Source organism: Choloepus didactylus, chromosome 6 (genome assembly GCF_015220235.1).
Source record: "Choloepus didactylus isolate mChoDid1 chromosome 6, mChoDid1.pri, whole genome shotgun sequence".
In the NCBI taxonomy this organism is placed as follows: domain Eukaryota; kingdom Metazoa; phylum Chordata; class Mammalia; order Pilosa; family Megalonychidae; genus Choloepus; species Choloepus didactylus.
Genome location: NC_051312.1, coordinates 88256627 through 88277381, shown reverse-complemented (window position 1 = coordinate 88277381; position 20755 = coordinate 88256627). Strand labels below are relative to the sequence as shown.

The window sequence follows — 20755 nt, the reverse complement described above, 5'->3', positions numbered from 1 at the left end:
CATAAATGAGAGGGGGGACACTACTGTGGATCCCGAAGAAATTTAAAAAAATCATAAGAGGATACTATGAACAACTGTATGCCAACCAACTAGACAATTTAGAGGAAATGAATAATTTCCTGGAAACACAGCCTAGACTGAGCAGAGAAGAAACAGAAGATCTCAACAAACCAAATACAAGTAAAGAGGTCCAATCAGTCATCAAAAAGCTTCCTACAAATAAAAGCCCAGGGACATATGGCTTCACAGAGGAATTTTACCGAACTCAAAAAGAACTGATGCCATGCCTGCTCAAACTCTTTCAAAAAATAGAAGAAAATGGAGCACTACCTAACTCATTTTATGATGCTAATAACACTCTAATACCAAAATGAGATAAAGATGCTACATGAAAGGAAAACTACAGGCCAATCTCCCTAATATAGAAATCAAATCCAAAGACACATTAAAAGAATGATACACCATGACCAAGTGGGGTTCATCCCAGGCATGCAAGGATGGTTCAACATAAGAAAATCAATCAGTGTAATACAACACATTAACAAATCCAAAGGGAAAAATCAAATGATCATCTCAATAGATGCTGAAAAAGCATTTGACAGAATTCTGCGTCCTTTTTTGATAAAAACACTTCTAAAGGTAGGAATTGAAGGAAACTTCCTCAATATGATAAAGGGCATATATGAAAAACCCACAATAAGCATAGTACTCAATGGTGAGAGACTGAAAGTCTTCCCCCTAACATTGGGAGCAAGACAAGGATGCCCACTGTCACCACTATTATTCATCATTGTGCTAGAAGTTCTAGCCAGAGGAATCTGGCAAGACAAAGGAATAAAAGGCATCCAAATTGGAAAGGAAGAATAAAACTGTCATTATTTGCAGATGATATGATTGTATATATTTGGAAAATCCTGAGAAAACGACAACATAGCTACTTGAACTAATAAACAAATTCAGCAAAGTGGTGGGATACAAGATTAATACACAAAAGTCACTAATGTTCCTATACACCAGAAATGACTTAACCGAAGAGACACTCAAGAAAAAGATTCCATTTGCAATAGCAACTAAAATAGTCAACTACCTAAGAATAAACTTAACCAAGGACATAAAAGACCTCTACACAGAAAATTACAAAACTTTACTAAAAGAAATAAAAGGGGACCTAAAGATGTGGAAAAATAACCCACATTCATGGATGGGAAGGCTAAACATCGTTAAGATGTGAATTCTACCCAAACTGATTGACAGATTCAATGCAACTCCAATCAAAATGCCAACAATCTACTTTGCAGACATGGAAAAGCTAGTTATCAAATTTATTTGGAAGGGAAAGGGTCCTTGAACTGCTAAAAACATTCTAAACAAGAACAAAGTGGGAGGACTTACACTTCCTGACTTTGAAGCCTACTACAAAGCAACAATAGTCAAAACAGCATGGTATGGCACAAAGATAGACACTGTGCCAGTCTGGATGTATTATGTACCCCAAAATGCCACGTTCTTTAATGCAATCTTGTGGGGGGCAGATGTATTAGTATTGATTAGGTTGGAATCTTTGGATTAGGTTGTTTCTGTGGCGATGAGACCCAACCAACTGTGGGTAATACTTTTGATTAGATTATTTCCATGGAGGTGTGGCCCCACCCATTCAGCATGGGTCCTATATAAGAGCTCAGACAGAAGGAGCTCGCTGCTGCAGCTGACAGACACCTTTTGGAGACAGTCATTGAAAGCATACTTTTGCTGATGCTTTGTGGAAGCTAAGAAGGACAAAATACCCCAAAAGCAACATTTTGAAGAATGCACAGAAGCTGACAGAGGAGCTGGAACATAACCCAGGATCAGCAGATGCCAGCCACATGACTTCCCAGCTAACAGAGGTTTTCTGGATGCCATTAGCCTTCCTTTGGGAAGGTATACTCTGTTGATACCTTAATTTGGACATTTTCATGGCCTTCAGACTGTAAATTTGTAACCAAATAAATCCCCTTTATAAAAGCCAATCCATTTCTGGTATTTTGCATGACAGTAGAATTAGCAAACCGGAATAGACATATTGATCAATGGAACTGAATTGAGAGTTTGGAAATACACCACAGATCTATGGTGGACTGATTTTTGATAAGGCCCCCAAATCCACTGAGCTGGGACAGAACAGACTCTTCAACAAATGGGGCTGAGAAAACCGGATATCCATAACCAAAAGAATGAAAGATGACCCCTACCTCACACCCTATACAGAAATTAACTCAAAGTGCATCAAAGACCTCAATATAAGAAACAGTACCATAAAACTCCTAGAAGATAATGTAGGGAAACATCTTCAAGACCTAGTATTAGGAGGTAGCTTCTTAGAGCTTACACCCAAAGCACAAGCAATGAAAGAAAATATAGATAAATGGCAACTTCTCAAAATCAAAAGCTTCTGTACCTCAAAGGAATTTGTCAAAAAGGTGAAGAGGCAGTCAACACAATGGGAGAACATATTTGGAAACTGTATATCTGATAAGAGACTGATTCCTTGCATATATAAAGAAATTCTGCAACTCAAAGACAATAGAACATACAGCTGAATTATAAAATGGGCAAGAGATATGAAAAGACATTTTTCTGAAGAGGAAATACAAATGGCTAAAAACGACAATGAAAAAATGTTCATATTCACTAGCTATTAGGGAAACGCAAATCAAGACCACAATGAGATATCATCTCACACCAATAAGAATGGCTGCCATTAAACAAACAGGGAACTACAAATGCTGGAGAGGATGTGGAGAAACTGGAATTCTTATTCATTGCTGGTGGGAATGTATAATGGTAGAGCCACCGTGGAAGATAGTTTGGTGCTTCCTCAGAAAACTAGGTATCAAGTTACACTATGATCCAGCAATTTCACTTCTCTGTATATATCCAGAAGATCTGAAAGCAGAGCCACAAACAGACATTTGCACACCAATGTTCACAGTGGCATTATTCACAATTGCCAAGAGATGGAAACAATCCAGGTGCCCTTCAACAAACCAGTGGATAAACAAAATGAGGTATATACATATATATGTTGGAATACTATGCCATGGTGAGAAGGAACAAGGTCCTGAAACATGAATGAACCTTGAAGATAAAATGGCAACATGGATGAACCTTGAAGATATAATGCTGAGTAAAATAAGTCAGACACAAAAGGAGAGATATTCTATGTTACCACCACTATGAATTCCCTCAACAATGTAAAATCAGTGTCTTATCATGTAGAACATAGGGGACCTAGGGACAGACAGAACTGAAGGGGGATTGATAACCTAATATGTACAGACATGATAATGAGGCTGAACTTGGACAAGGGTGATTATGGAATGTTAATGGGATTATAAGTATCAGTTCCACAATGAAGGCGAACATGATTGAAAGTGGTTGTTTAAAGGCATGTAACCCACAGAGTAGCTCAACAAATATAAATAAATGTTTGCATGATATACTTCTAAGGTATAACATTGGTACAAAGAGTTAACAACAGAGAGGTATATGGAAAAACTACATATTATAGACTATATTTAATAGGAATATCTTACCAGCACTACACTAACACTAGGGATGAATAAGTAGTGGCTAATCAGAGCTCTGGGATGTTTTGTGTTATAATTGTTTAAAATTGAGAGCGATGATGGTTGTACAACTAAGTGAAGATAATGTGAGACACTGAGTGTTTATCTTGGGACAAAATATATGCTATGTGAAATTAGGAACCCCCTATTCAATAAGTCAAACCCTTGATCTTGAAGCTTGCTCTTGTGAAACTTAGGGCTGTAAATGAGAGGCTAAGCCTTCCTATAATTCTGCCTAAAAGGCAACTCAAGAGAACCTCTTTTGTTGCACAGATGTGGCCTTTCTCTATCTAAGCCCAAATCGGCAAATAAATTCATTAACCTCCCTACCACATGGGACATGACTCCCAGGGGAGTCAATCTTCCTGGTGATGTGGGACACAACTTCCATGATACCAGGCCCTGGTATTGAGGGATTGAAAATATCTTCTTGACCAAAAGGGGGAAAAGAAAGGTAACAATAAGGTTACAGTGGCTAAGAGATTTCAAATAGAGTCAAGAAGCCATCCTTGAGGTTTCTCTTACATAAGCTCCAGCTAGGTATCCCAAATGGCCAGTGTGCCATGGGCTAACAAACAGTAATCCCGAAATACCTAGATCCCTATCTGAGATTCTATGAAAGTTTCACCCATTAAGTTTATCTCTCAGAAACTTAAATCCACCAGAATGTTCCTATGCCAGATAAAGCCTAAAACCTAGAGGCAACAGCTTCTTTAAGAACAAAAATCAGATGTAGCTCCCTTCCCCATAATGTTGACACCCCTTTTCAATATGAACAAGTTAGGATGGTCTCTGCCTAGACACCCCTGAAAATCAAGAAAGTGATTAAACAAGAGGAAGGGATAGCAACAGGCAAAATAGGATTATGGATACTGAATCTTTATATAATTTTTTTTTTTTAGATGCTAAGGTATTAGAATAGCTAGAAGGAAATAACTGAAAGGGTGGAACTGTAACACATCACATTCTTTGAAATTCGCTCTATAGCTACTGGTTGGGTTGTACTTTGAAAGCTATCAACTTTCTGTATATATCTTATATTTCACCAAAAGGAAAAGGAAAGAACAGAAACTGTGGAACTATAACCCATAACATACTTTGAAATTTATTACCTTTTTGTATTATGTTATCTTTTACAATAAGGAAATAACTGAAATTGTGTAATGGTAACCCATAACATTCTTTGAAATTTGTTCTCTTGATTGTTTGCTGGATTGTACTTTGAAAGTTATCACTGTTCGGTATATATGTTAAATTTCACAATAAAAAAAAAGTATTAAAAAAAAAGAAATGAAGAAAAAAGAGTTCATCTCAAGTCCTGAAATTTGCAAAAGCAAAGAAAAAATTCTGAAAACACCCTGTGTATTTAGGGTATTAGAAATAAATCCTTTCTCTGGAAAGTTGAATCATGAGGTTAGTTTAGATGCTTTCTCCTCTGACAACTGGTAATAAAACAGACTGACGTAATGATATCTGGTTGTTGAAAAGGAGAAGTTAAAAACTGGCTACCAGTCCTCCTGTGATATTCAGCTGGGCAGGATGCAGTTGTCCCCTCAAGGGCATCCTTCAGGGGCCTCTCATTATCTCCAGTGCCTCACTGGAAAATTGTTTAAAAATATAGGCTTTGTGTCAGTCACACCTGACTGAATACAAGTTCCAGCTCCATTATTAACTAATAACTATGGGTCCTTTGGGAAAGTTGCTTAACTTCTCTGAGCCTCAGTTTCCTTAGCTGTTATAAGGATGAACTAGCAATACTGATGTATGTAAAGCATTAGGAACATGGCCTGGAACATAAAAATTCAAAAAATTTTTTAAGCATTTATGGGATTTCAATACCCTTGAAAAGACAAAGGTGGAGGACTCATTTTTCCTGATTACAAAACTTACTACAAAGCTACAATAATCAAGAGAGTGTGGTACTGGCATAAGGACAGACATGTACACCAATGGAACAAAACTGACAGTCCAAAGATAAACCCTCATATTTATGGTAAATTTTTTTTTTTTTTTTAGGTCAAAGAGGGTACTTTTTTTAATGCAATTTTATTGAGATATATTCACACAGCTTATAATCCATCCAAAGTAAACAATCAATAGCTAACAGTATCATCATATCGTTGTGCATTCATTGCCACAATCAATTTTAGAAGTTTCATTACTCCAATACAAAGAAAAAAATAATAAAAAAGAACACCCAAAACATCCCATATTCCTTATCCCCCCTATTATTTATATATATTGTGTCTTTGTTTTATGACTCTTCTGCCCATACACTGGATAAAGGGAGGGTCAGCCACAAGGTTTTCACAATCACACAGTCTCACGATAAAAGCCATACAGTTATACATTCGTCATCAAGAATCAAGTCTCCTGGATTACAATTCAACAGATTTGGGTACTACCTTCTAGTTATTCTAGTACACTAGAAATTAAAAAGGAATATCTATATAATGCATAAGAATAACCTCCAGAATGACCTTTCAACTCTATTTGAAATCTCTTAGCCACTGATACTTTCATTTTGTTTCATTTCTTTTCCCCCTTTTGTTCAAGAAGGCTTTCTCAATCCCACAATGCCATGGCCAGGCTCATCCCTGGGAGTCATGTCCCATGTAGTGGGGAGGGCAGTGAATTTATTTGCAGAGTTGGCTGGGAGAGAGAGGCCACCAAAAATACTACTCTTAAAGAGCAGAATTAATAGAGGAATTCCAAGAATAAAATCATTAATCCTGGAATGATGATTAGAAGGGAGCCCTGGTATTGAACACAGAAGTCTCTAGCTGCCTTCCCTTTTTTCCATGATTTCCTTGGATCGACAGTAGTTTGAATCCTCAATGATATAATAACTAGATATTTAACAAAGATAGTAAGAAATAGTTTGTCTCCATAAACATATTCCTTGGGCAATCTAGTCTCTTAGTTCTGTCAGCAAAATGTGTATCTTTTCTGGCCCACCTAAAATGTTAAATCACTGTAAATAATTAGTTGCAAACTTATGGCTTTCCAAAGGTAAAAAGGACTTCAAAAAACTCATCAAAGGATGGACATGGTCAATTGATTTTTGACAAGGGTGCCAAAATACTTCAGTGGGAAAAGAGGAGTCTTTTTAACAAATGGTCTTGGGACAATCTGATAGCCACATGCAAAGAAAAAAAGACGGGGACCCCTTCCTCATACCATACAAAATTTAACTCAAAATACAAAATAAAACTAGACAACTCTTAGAAGAAAACATAAATGTCAATCACTGTGACCACGGGTTCGGTAAAGCCTTCTTAGATATGACACCCAAAGCACAAGTGACAAAAGGAAAAAAATAAATTGAACTTCATCAAAATTCAGTTTTGTGTTTCAAAGGATACCACTGAGAAGTGAAAGGATAACCCACAGAATGGGAGAAAATATTTCCAAATCATAGATCTGATAAGGGACTTGTTTCTAGAATATATAAAGAACTCTTAAAATTCAATAATTAAAAGACAATCCAATTAAAAATGGGCAAAGGATCTGAATAAACATTTCTCCAAAGAAGACTATATCTGCATTAATTATATCTGAATAAAGCCATTAAAAATGAAATTTATGCATAAAGGAACACATCTTGGACAACTGAAGTGTACTCCATTAGGGACACAATTTTTTTCCTTTCTTTTTTTAATTTTAAACATTTTCTATTGGAGTTTTTCCCTCATAAAATGTATATCATCTTTTACAGAACAAAATGGATAAAATTGGCCTCTTCTGTATGTCTCAGTATCATTTCAACACTTTTTTTTAATACTGTAGCCCTATGAGCTAATTGGGCCCTAAATGGCCCCTGGCTACCATACTTCAGAAGTTGGGACTGTTGCTTGTAGTTTCTTTATGTCCTTCCTCAGGTGTAGACTATTTAGCTATACTCCTTACTGCTCAGTGGACATCCAGTTTATCCTCCCAACAAAACTGCTGACATTTATAAAACCAAATTGGGCCTATAAAAAACTGCAGTGAATAAATGAGTTGGAATTAAAAATCACACATTTATGTGTAATTGTGGGCAAGGAGCCGTACATGAGTCTCAGTTTTCTCAACTGTAAAATGGTAATAATATCTATAATACAGAGCTGAAATGTGGATTAGAGATGATAAATGTGAAGCATCCAGCATAGTTCCTTAGCACAAACGTGAAAAGTAATTGATGGTTTGTATCAGAGTCCCAAATCTACTAAATACTTGCTTTATTACCTTAGACAAGTCTCTTAACCTCTGAGCCTCAGTTTCTGTGCCGGAACATGGGAGAAAAGATTCATCCCCCACCTCACAGGATGTTGGAGGAACCAAATGAGATCATGCAATATTTATATCTTTGTATATTCATAAAAGGTACAAAGTATTGTTCTGATCATTGATTTAAAGGATGCCAATAAGACTTTCTTTAATTAAAAATACTGCTTTTAAAAAAACATACTCCCCTTCTTGGTAACAGAAGCATCTTCAAATGCAAAGGATTATGTGGTGAACACCAAGTTCATTACCTGCCATTAGTCAGATGTTTATAATCCATCCCAGAAAGTCTGCTGCTCACTCTCACTGAACTTTTTCTAGAAAAAAAGCACCCCTTTCCACTACTATCCTCAAATCAACTGCTCACTTACTATGCACATAACCCTGAGCTAAATGCTGAAGGAAATACATGCAGAGCATCAGTTCCCACCCTCAAAAGACACATTTTTCTGGGTCTGGGAGACAAGGGCAATTAGGGAATAACAAAAATCAGCATTCTAAGGGCGAAATGTGACTTATGAAAATCTGTGTTATGACTTAATAGCCATAACTTCAAGAAAGAGAGTACTAAATTCTGTCATACAGATTCTTCAGTGCTGTATTGGAGAGAGGCTGCTATAAACTCAGTCAGTCATCTTCCCAAAGGAGATATATACTTTGAAAGATCTAGACGGGTTAGGCTGGACTGGTAGGAGATGGGAATTTCACATGAGAGAAAGCACAGTAACAAAAGTACAGAGGTGTGAAAGTAGTTTGAGGCATTCAAGGTAGGTATACACTGTAAGTTTTACATTCCAGTTTGTTAGAGCTATCAACAAGTATTTTATATCTTAGTTAACTTATATGTCTTATGACAGTGTCTTTGCCCTCTAAAATATCCAGTGATAAATAAACACACACTTTGAACCATTCCCTACCCTATCCTTCCAAGAATGTAGGTCATCACCCACCTCCATGTCATCTTCCTTTTTCCTCTTGTTTACTGATTCACTTCCTTCCTCGTCTTCTTCTTCTTCCTCTATAATTCCTTCCACTATAGATTTCGAGCCTTCTGGACTTGTAATTCCTTCACACCTAGGTTTAAAAAAAGCGCTATCACACAATTCTCTTCTATATACAGACTATCTCAGAGATACTGATACTTATAGCCTTTTATAATCAAATATTAGCTAACATTTCACAATTTTCTGGTAGGAGGAGGATGTGAAAATGTGCATTTTAAAATGTGCAAAAGTAGACAAGGATTGTGGATAGTCATAGACAATACATGACTATACTCCAAGGGTTGATTACTAGTTCATGCACCAATACTGACTCACAGGAAAGACAAAAATATTTCTTGAGGAAAGGTGACAAAGAGATTTAATGGCATTATCTTATATAATTTTCACAGTCATCCTAGGAAGGAGCCCTGAGAAGTTGGTAAAATTGCCCAGGGTCATGAGTGTATCAGGCTAGATGCAAATCCAGTCCCCAAATAACTCCAAAGCTTTTCTGCTGTACCTTGCTTACAGCAGAACAAAGCTCACATTGATGGTAAAAGGCCCCTACTTTTTAATTAGCTGGCAGAAACTGGCAATTACAACCACTAAGGCCAGCTGAGCCTTAGAGATTAGACCATGTGATCCAACCTATTACTGTTTTTACCACCTAAAGAGATTTATCTCTTTATTATGTAATGAGGTAGAAAAATCATTATCATATGAACAGCTGGTAGCCTAATTCCTTTTAGAGAAAACTTTTTGGAAAAAAACACTGACAAATGCTAGAGGCAAAAATCCCTAAGGCCTGTGTAGCAGTTAGTGCTAAAGCTTGCTCTGCATCAGAGTAGAGGGAAGAATTCGTTATTTTACTGTTAAGAGGGAAGGAGAGAAGGGAGAAAAGGAGAGCAAACAAATTACGATCAAAAAGAGACTGGGATTAATTGAAGGGTCAGTGAAACTTCATTCACAGTGGTATATTTTTAACACTAGTAACTTCTCTGTCTCTTCTACCAAATTTTCAGTGAAGAGTATGTTTACAAGTGTTTTGTTAAGGGGTTTTTCTTTTGATGAAACTTGAGGAGTCAAGTTTTGCATCCAGGTGAAAGCAGTTTAACACAGAAACAATATGTGCTTTGGACTTCCATGGTTTGGGAAGTTGAAGGCAATTTCATCTATATCATGAAAAGCAGGAAAGTTCTCAGTTGATATCTATGTAACAATTAAAACACATACACTGTCACACACGTACTCACTTATGTTTACATAGTCAGAGAAACTACACTTGAAGTAAAAATTTAAAATCATAAAATACCTGTATATAAGTCATTTAACTTCAAAAAAATGCTTTATTATTGCTTAGACAAGTCAGATCTCAAAATATTCAGACATTCTAAAGTGGGCAGCCTCACAGTTTATACAAAGCCTATGCATTATGTCTGCCTACTTTTATTACTCAAATGGCCCTTGTAGGCATAAAATCCATAATATAAGCCTTGAAGTCAAATACATAGGAGTTTGAATCTCAGCTCTGTCATCCACTAGAGCTGTGTGATCCTGAGAAAGTCACTTTACCTCTCTGAACTTCCATTTCCTCATGTATAAAACACTACTTACCTTGAAGAGGTATTGTAGGATTAAATACAACAGTGCAAATGAATTAATGTATCCAGATAATGATTATCAATGACTATTAACATTCAAAAAAAAACAACAACAAAAAAAAGACAAACATTATGGGCTTCCTAATGGCAGTACACAACAATGCCTATAAGATATTCTTGCCAAAAAAAATCAAAGGAAAAACAAAACAAATAGACCTGAACTTAACCAAGCTTCTGGATCTGAAATTTTACAGGAAATATAGGAAACAAAGAAACATGCTAAATTACACCTTGAAGATGCAACCAACAAACCCAGATCACTGGAAATTCTACAGGGCAAACAACCAGGTTTACTCAACTAATAAACTGCAAGTATTGTTTTTTTTAAAAAAAGAGATAGAGGTGAACCTATAGATTAAAAGATATTTAAAAGTTATGTCAACCAATTGCTATGTACCTATCTTATTTTGATTCTGATTTGAACATAGTATATAAAAAGTATTTATGACACAATCAGAAATGTGACTATTGATTAGGTATTTGATGATATTAAGGAACAACGTTAAATTTTTCAGGGATGACAATGGTATTGTGGTTACTTAAAGAGTTCTAATCTTTTAGAGCACACTCAAATCTTAACAGAAGAAATTATATATGTGTCCAGAACTTGCTTCAAAATATTTCATGGTTAGGGGAAGTAACTAGGAATTAGCAGTAACAAGACTGGCCATGAAATAATAACTGTTGAAAAGGACAATGGGCACACTTGGCTTCATTGTATTATTCTACTTTTGTAGGCATGAAATTTTTCCATAATAAAGTTGATTTAAAAATGTAATGATATAAAATACCTTGCACAGTGCCAAGCAAACAGTAGGCATTCAATAATGCCATAATCATTGTCATCTAACTTTTCTGGCTCCTGTCTGTTCTGCTAGAAACATTTTCTCAATTCACCTTTTAAAGTTTAGTTTTTGACCAAACAGAAATATCCAGGACTCATGTAATTCTATCAAGAAAGATCAATTGAGCTAAATATCTTAGCTCACTATTAGAATCTGGGATTCATTCAGGCTGTGTCAAACCTTTTATATTGTAATTTCCTCACAACCAAGTTTGGCTTAGAAGGAGAATGTTACAGAATAAAACTATAGCTGCCAGTCTTAGAGAGACACTTAAGTTATAATATTCATTCTTTGGGCTTCTTCACCTTTTAACACCTAGAGTTGTGCTAAAGCAATTCAGTATTACATAGAAGACACTAAATGGCTTCGAGATTTCTTAAAAAGAAAGGAAAGTGGAAGGGAAGAAAAGGAAAAGAAAAGGAAGAGAAAAGGAAAAACAAAAGGGAAAAAAAGGAAAAGAAAAAAATTTATATTGCTGTCCCAACTTGAGCTCACTTGTAAAAATTGTCTAAAATAATGAAGGCATTCATCAGAATGGTAGATAGGTATATGACAAGAAGACCAAACTGTAATTCTCTCACCATGTTTCAGTCTCTAACCAGCCCAAGGGGGGAAAATAAGACCTACTGTTTGACTTGGCCAACCATTGAGACACGGGCAGACTCTAGATTTCGAATCTGGCCACTCTTCACACTAGAGGGAGAGAAAAGTGAGAAGGGAGGGAGGAGGAGGTTAATTAGTATCCATCTTATCATGTCACTAGAGTCAAATGAATCATTCTGTGGATTCTGTGAGACCTACTAAAAGTGATCAGCTTCTGGGTTGTGGTTACCAACTTGGCTTGCTATGGAGATTACCACTACCCACCTCCTGGCTTTTGCGGCTATAAGCCAGGTAGTGAAAATTAAGTAACCATATTATAGCCATTTGAGTTCTACAAATATGTACCAAGAGGAAACTAAGTGCCAGACCTGTGCTCAAAAAGCACATAGTTCAAATGGGGTGAGAGAGACAGAAACAGATAATTTTAATATAAGCCAAGGTTCAAAGGAAGCACCTTATTCTGAAAGAGGAGGCTACAGAAAGCTTCCCAAAGGTTTTACCTAACAGTAGGGTTTTACCTAACCTGAAGACTGAAGATGAGAAGTCAACTAGAAGATAAAAGAGGGTAACCAGAGCATTCTAGGAAAAGGATGCATTGTGAACAGAGGCACTATGATGTGGGAGAGGACAGAGAGGAGGGTATAACAGAAAAAGATAAGTATGCAAGGGCTAGGTCCTAGAGGGCCTTGCATGCCAAACTGAAGACCTTAAATGCTATCTTCATAGATTAGTCTTCTCATACTTGTCCACTTAAGTATACCTAAGGGCAAAGCAGAATGACAGAATGTCCCAGGGAGAACTGGAAACAATGTCTGAAGCAGACCATCAGAAGAATGTATTTCTTTAAATCTTATTTTTTAGCTTTAAAAAACATGCAAAATTTTAAAGCCCCCCCCCACATATAAAATCATTAAATCATTTCTTATTTTAATGGATAAACAGAAGCAATAAGAACTACCTCATCTTTCTACCACCAATGGAATCTACTAATCTATCAGTATCTGCATATATTGTGCCTTGATGCCTATTTAATATATGAAATGTCCCTCTGTTCCCATTCAAGGCCAACCTTGGGCACTAGACTAGTTCCCATCCTCTCCTGTTTATCTTGTCTCTCTCCTGCATCAACAATTTTTCTCTCTCTCTACTGGATATCATAAGTGTACTGTACTATCTAGTCTTCAAAAACATACTCAACTTCACATTCCCTATTAGCTCCTCTCTTGGTTCTCTCCTATATAACAAAACTCCTCAAAAGATGTGTCTTATTTGCTTTCTCCACTTTGACACTTCCCATTCTTTCCCCAACCTTTATCAATCAGGGTTTTGTCTCCCACTTATTTTCTGGAATTACTTTTGTCAAGGTTACTAAGATCTTGCCAGTTCTAGTGGTCATTTCTCAGTCCTCACTTGACTCATCTCTCAGCACCATTTGACACAGTTGTTCTCCCCCTCCTAGAAACACTTGCTATACTCTGGTTTTCCTTCAACTTTACCGTGTCTTTTCAGTTTCCTTTGTTAGATTTTCCTCTTCTTCCCAAGCTCTAAATGTTATGGACTATCCCAAGGTTCAGTTCTTGGACTTCTCAATCTACAATCAAATCTCCCTAGGTGATTGTATTCAAACTCTTGGCTTTATTTATTATCTGTATGATGATGACTCTCCAATCTGATGATACCTCAACCTCTTCTATCTACATCTTCTAATACTACTGCCTACTTAACATTTCCACTTAGATGTCTGATTACCATTTAACTTATCTAAACAAAACTCCTGATATTCTTCCCTTACCAACTCCCAAATCTACTTCTTATCTCTACTATTCACCCAATTTCTTGGGCTAAAAACCTTGAAGTCATCTCTGAGTCCTCTCTCTTTTTCTCTCACCCACCCGTAAGTACGTCCTGTCAGTTTAAATACAAATGAACCTTCAAAATAAATTCCAAATCTGACCGTATCACTTCTTCTGTTGCCATCCTAGCCTATGCTCACCATCATTACTCTCCTATACTACCAAAATAGTCTCCTAACCAATTTCCCACTTCCATTATCACCCTTTTCTCCTACTCCTTCTTCCATATTATTTTCCTTAGAGCAACCACAGTGGTGGAACCAAGATTTAAATCTATATCTGACTCCAAAGCCCAGGGTCTTAACGACTATAACCTTACCATGTCTCATTAGGAAAACCAAGAGAACAAAGCAGGAATCCACTCAGTTTAAATCTTTAGTTAAACAGCATTGACTTTGTATTTCAACACCTTTTTAAAAAAAAATCTGGAATAGCTAAAATGTCCATGATTCATAAACTTGATTCTGATATCTAGCAAAGTACAAAACAAAATTAACAACCACATCTCACAGCATTCTTTTTGATTATCAGGCTCAGAAAGTGGGTAATGAATATCTTTATATTCAACAAACAGAACTCTTTTCCTATCCTGCATCTGACACTGGAATCAAGACTCTTAACCACTTTAAGAAAATGCTTAGCATGACCACCAGGCTGGGACTGGGTACCCCTCTTCTGTACCTCCTGTGCTTCCATCATTATCTGTTTACTTGTTTATATCCCCAGTTTCCTGATTCATCCCTTTTACATTTACTGAATTAAAAAAAAAAATGATTTGGAGTAATTTTCTCACTGGTTGTTACTGGGGAAGCAGGCAGGTTGCCTGACATACATACTGAGCTAGCAGCAGCTGCATTCTCAAAGCTGTAGCTGCCCAAGATGAAGAGACTTTTTGTGTTTCTGAGAACAGAAATCCTGCCACAGTAATGAACAAGGGGTGGCAGAAACAACCTCACTGAACACAAACACTATTCTGACAAACCATATTCTGGTATGAGAGAACCTCTGTCCTAGGAAAACTCCCTGGGATATTTTTAGGAGGCCCTATATTTTCACTTTTCATCTCTGATTCATTGAACAGATTCATTCTGCCTGCTAGTGCAGCCAGAAGTATGCTATATGCTGTGAAAAGTAGAAAAGAAATTGAGAAGGGCTCCTGCCCTTAAGATGAAGGAAAGGCATAAAGACAGACATTGATGAAAATTAATAATTTAAGCATATCCCTGAAGGGAGGATTAAAAGACTTAAGGGAGAAATAGTGAAATACAATATGGATTTAAAGGTCTCTAGGAATTTTACTGAGATGATCTGGGTGGTTCAGAGGAGTTAAGGAAGGAGTTCTGGAGAAGGGACTGAAGATAGATTTTGAAGACTAGGTAGGAATACAGTTTGGTGAAGATATTTTACTCCAGAACTGATCTTGGGGGAAGGGATAGTGCTTTCTCATCTATGAGTCTTCATCCTTCAGCACCAAGTAAGTGTTTAATAAATGCTTAATCAAATGAGTGATTGAATTAATTAATAAATTAATGACTGGCTTACCTTTACTTAAGTGGAAGCCAAAGCCAATTCTGTTAAGTGTTTTTTATGAAAGCTAGAGGCTGAGATAAATTGTTTACCCAAGATAAAAACTTGGGAAGGGAATCTATACCCATCCTCTCTGGGAACACAGAAAGTGAATCTAGAACTATGGAGCATCACAAGTAGAAGGGGCCTTAGAGACTGTCTAGTCAAAGCTCTCACCTTAGAGGTGGAACATAGCAAGAGAGCAGACAATCCATAATTACTAAGATTCTAGGAGGTAATATAGAGTATTGGGGAAACAACAGCCTTTAGAGTTCGATAACTGAGTGAATTTTGAAATATTTTAAGTATTTAAAAAATTCTGCTCGTTACACAAATGTTTCCACTTATGCTATTACAATAAAGCTAAGGCTTGGAAACTGAACTTCTATTCCTTTGAATTTGGTGCTTGAACAGAAGAAAAGGGAAAGCTACAATCTAACATTTAAAATAAAGAAAACAGACTTGTGAGTTACCTCCATTCAATGGCATTCTCCAGAGACTTGAAGGTTTTAGGACGACCACGCAAGAAATTCTGCATGCTGTTAAGCGCATCCATAGCTGTACCTAGATGTTTAAAAAAAATTTTAACAACAGAAATCAACATACTCAGAGCATTTATACTTACTGAGTCATCTATATACCTCTTCCCTCAATGACGGCAGAACTCAGTGATGCTTGGGGGAAAATGATGCAGTTTAAGAAAACTCAAGATGATTGATATGATAGCCAGCCTTCAAGATGGCCTCCAATGATTTTTCTTCCTGTTATTAATTCCCTGTGTAGACCCCTCCAACACTGAATAGGGCTGACTTTTTTAAACCAGTAGTGTGACTGCTGAGGTTGGGTCATAAAAGACATGGCAGCTTCCATCTTGTTCTCTCTTGGATCCTTCACTCTGGTCGAAGCCAGCTGTCAAGTCATGAGGACACTCAGGCAGTCCTATGGAAAGGTGCACATGACAAGAAAACAAGGCTTCCTGATAACAGTCAATATTAACTCACCAGCCATTTGAGTGAGACATCTTGGAAACGGATCCTACTGTCAAGACTTCAGACGATTATGGCCTTAGCCAACATTTAGACAGCAACATCATGAGAAGATCCCGTAGCTAGAACGGCCTAGCTAAACCACTTCCTGACCCACCAAAAATTTAAGATAATAAATTTTTGTTTTAAGCTGCTAGATTTTGAGGTAGTTTATGATGTAGCAATAGATAACTGACATAACTGATATATAATGATATAACAAAATTCTTAGGTCTAAAACCTTTTTCAAATTTTCTTTTTTTTTTTTAATTTTGGGAGGATTAATCCCAGGTTCCAAAGAGGGGAATATTCTTGGGATTGGGATTGGAAACACACTTATCAGAGTTACCAAGGATTAATGTTTGCCCCAGAGAAGAGTTTGTCCTGGAGAAGCTAAGAGAGAATCCCCAGATGCTGAGAGAGAAATGCCTGAAGAGAACAAGGAAGGATTCACAAGAGCTGAGAGAGAGAAGCTAAGAGAAACAGAAGCCCAGAGACATTTTGGAGAAAGCCATTTTGAAACCAGAACCTGGGAGCAAAGGACCAGCAATCGCCAGCCATGTGCCTTGCCAACAGCCTGTCTTCAGAGTCCAGGTTTCATCCTGTTGATGCCTTAATTGGGACATTTTCATGACCTTAGAACTGTAAATTTGTAAACTAATAAATCCCCATTGTAAAAGCCAATCCATTTCTGGTATATTGCATTTCGGCAGCTTTAGCAAACCAAAACACAATACAAACCCCATACAGAGAACTCCAACAAAACCCTCTCCACCTCAACACTCAGATCCACCAATTCTAACACTTTGCCACCTTTGTCCTGTCATTCCTTCCTTCCTTCCATCCATCCATCCATCCATCCATGTGTCCATCCACACATTTTCTGAACATTTGAGAGCAGGTTGCACTATCATACTCCTTGAAAACATAATCCTTTCATGTTCATTTCCTACAAAGAAAGATATTTATATATGTAATCACCTCAAGTGCAGTTATCAAGTTCAAGAAATTTAACACTGATATAAAGCTTACATCCTAATTTTTTCTTATGTCCCAATAATATCTCTTTGAGCCTTTTCTCTTCCATTCATAGATCCCATCCAGTATCATGTATTGCATTTAACTGTCGTTACCTCTTTAGTTTTTCTGTCTCTCTTTTTTATAAATTGTGGAAACATATATACAACATAATCTTCCCATCTCAGTCCCTCCCAAGAATACCATTCAGTGGGACTAATTTCATTCACAATGTTGCAGTACCCTCACCACCATCCATTATTAAAACTTTCCCTTCACCTGAAATAGAAACCCTACATTTATTTTACATTGACTCCCCACTTCCCCTGCCCCCACCCCTGGTAAACTGTACTCTTACTTTCTATCTCTATGAATTTGCATAGTCTTGAATTTAACATTCTAACTGTATAACTATCTTGTTTGCTTTGATACCAACTTAACTTCAATAGCATATATAAATTATGTCCCTATACATCTTCCTTCCCCCCACCTTTATGTAGTCCTTGTCAGAAGTTATGTATTTGTACATTATGCATCCAAAATCATTAATTTATCATTACATTTTATGCAGTTGCCCTTTAATATCCTCAGGAAATAAAAAGGAGAGTTACAAATAAAAAATAAAATAGTACTGATATTTATATTTACCCATGTCATTATCTTTATCAGAGATCTTCATTTCTTCATGTGGCTTCAGTCAATTGTCTAGTGCCCTTTCCCTTCAACCTGCAGAACTCCCTTTAGCATTTCTTGTCATTTCTAAATGACCCTTTCTAGGGTCATTTTAGTGGTGATGAAATCCCTAGGCTTCTGTCATAATCCGTTCTTGTTTTTGACAGACAGCTTTGCTAGACACAGTTGTTGGTTGGCAATCTTTTGCTTTCAGCACTTTAAATATGTCTTCCCACTTACTTCTTCCCTCCACAGTTTGTAATTGGCATTTAATCTTATTGAGGCTTTCTTGTAAGTGATATGTTGCTTCTCTTTTTTGACTTTCTAAATTCTCTCTTTATTTTTGTTTTTTTGTTGGTTGGATTGTATTATGCCACTAGTTTGGGTCTATTTGGGTTTATCTTGTTTGGCATTCCTAGAGCATCTTGCATGTGTATATTCATGTCTTTTATTAAATTTGGGAAGCTTTTAGCCATTATTTCTTTGAGTGTTCTCTCTACCCCTTTCTCTCTTCTCCTTCTGGGACTCCCACAATGTGTATGCTTCATGGTGTCTCACAGGTTACTTAGGTTTTGTTCATTTTTCTTTATTCTTTCCTCTTTCTGCTCCTTACACTAGGGGATTTCAAAGGTCTTACCTTCAAGTTCACTGATTCTTTCTTGTGCCAGCTCCAACTTGCTGTTGAATCTGTCCAGGGAATCTTTTTTTTTTTTTTTTTGACGTTTGATTGCTGATAATTTTTTTTTTAATCAATAAATGATTTTATTTCTTCATTAGAGAAGTTCTGGTTTTACAGAAAAATCAAGCATAAAACACAGTATTCCCACATACCAGCCTATTATTACCACCAAGTATTGGTGTGGAACATTTGTTACAACTGATAAAAGCCCATTTTTATAATTTTAGTATGAATCATAATCCATGGTATAACTTAAGGATCACTGTGTAGTGCAGTTCCATGAATTAAAAAAAAATATATTCTACTACTATATATACAACCTAATCTTGCCTCTTCTAACCATTCAGATATGTATTTCAGAGATGTTAATTACATTCAAAATGTTGTACTACCATCACCGCCATACAGTACCAAACACTTCCATCATTCCAAATAGGAACTTTTCTAGGAAATTTTTAATTTCTGTAACTGTGGTCTTCAGGTCTGTTTGGTTCCTTTTCATAATTTCCATCTCTACTGATATTCTCTTTGTGTTCATCTATCATTTTCCTTATTTCCTTTAGTTTTTTTGTCCAGGTATTCCTTTAGCTCTTTGCACATCTTTAGGTACAGTTTTTTAAAGTCTTTGTCTGGTATGTCCCAGGTCTGGTCCACCTCATTGATGGTTTCTAATGTTTTAATCTTCAACTTTCCCTGGACCATCACTTCCTGTTTCTTAGTATGATCTTGTAATCTTTTGCTGAAAATTGGACATTTTGGTATTTTACTGTGTTATCACTGGAATTTACACTTTGAGGTGTCAATTCCTTAAGATTGTATCCAGCTAATGTTATGACAGAGCTAACCTTGAATGCCAGGAGCTAAGAACAAAAAGGAAAAAAAGAAAACACGATTCCCAGTCTTTGCAGATTTGACCTGTGAGAATGTGATCCTTCAGAGCTTACCCATACAATGACTTTAAAGAATATCTTCAGGCCAAAGCTTAGGGGCCTCTTATCTTAGGCATGCTTCTTATCTTGTGCATTTGTGTTTGATCCTACAATTTCTCCATTTATGTGGATATAACCCTCTTCATGGAGAAACAGATTCCTCAGCAGCATATAGGGCACTGCACTGTATGCCCTATAGCTAACAATCCTTTACCCCAGGCAGTCTCTTGAATGGTCTCCCACAGTGCTCCACAGTAGAGCTCTGTGAGTCACTTTCTACACACAAGGCAAGTTATGGGACAGAGACTTCCTCAGACCACCACCAGACAGATGGGGCAAGATACACACGCTCCCAGTATGTGCACGAGGGTACTCGGCTCCATCTAGAGCCAGGGCCCCAGGGCCCCACACAGGGAGCATAGGCCAGTAAGGGGGTAGGGGAGGGGCCAGACAGGGCACCAGGAGATCCTAATGCTTTTTTTTTTTTTTTTAATCTTCATTTTATTGAGATATATTCACATACCACGCAGTCATACAAAACAAATCGTACATTTGATTGTTCACAGTACCATTATATCGTTGTACATTCATCACCTAAATCAATCCCTGACACCTTCATTAGCACACACACAAAAATAACAAGAATCATAATTAAAGTGAAAAAGAGCAATTAAAGTAAAAAAAGAACACTGGGTACCTTTGTCTGTTTGTTTGTTTGTTTCCTTCCCTATTTTTCTATTCATCCATCCATAAACTAGACAAAAGGGAGTGTGGTCCTTTTGGCTTTCCCAATCCCATTGTCACCCCTCATAAGCTACATTTTTATACAATTGTCTTCGAGATTCATGGGTTCTGGGTTGTAGTTTGATAGTTTCAGGTATCTACCACCAGCTACCCCAGTTCATCAGAACCTAAAAAGGGTTGTCTAAATTGTGCATAAGAGTGCCCACGAGAGTGACCTCTTGGCTCCTTTTGGAATCTCTCTGCCACTGAAGCTTATTTCATTTCCTTTCACATCCCCCTTTTGGTAAAGCAGATGTTCTCCATC

General features: G+C 36.9%; 1 protein-coding gene across 1 annotated transcript in view; it reads right to left on the bottom strand.

The window, feature by feature from the left end:
• Positions 1–20755, bottom strand: part of PPME1 (protein phosphatase methylesterase 1) — a 101758-nt gene that overhangs the window by 12837 nt on the left and 68166 nt on the right. Inside the window, exons 7-9 of the mRNA XM_037840628.1 lie at positions 15859–15949; positions 11991–12056; positions 8825–8948 (exon numbers count right to left, since the gene is read on the bottom strand). Coding sequence (XP_037696556.1) covers positions 8825–8948; positions 11991–12056; positions 15859–15949 — 281 coding nt within the window. The remainder of the gene's footprint in view (positions 1–8824; positions 8949–11990; positions 12057–15858; positions 15950–20755) is intronic.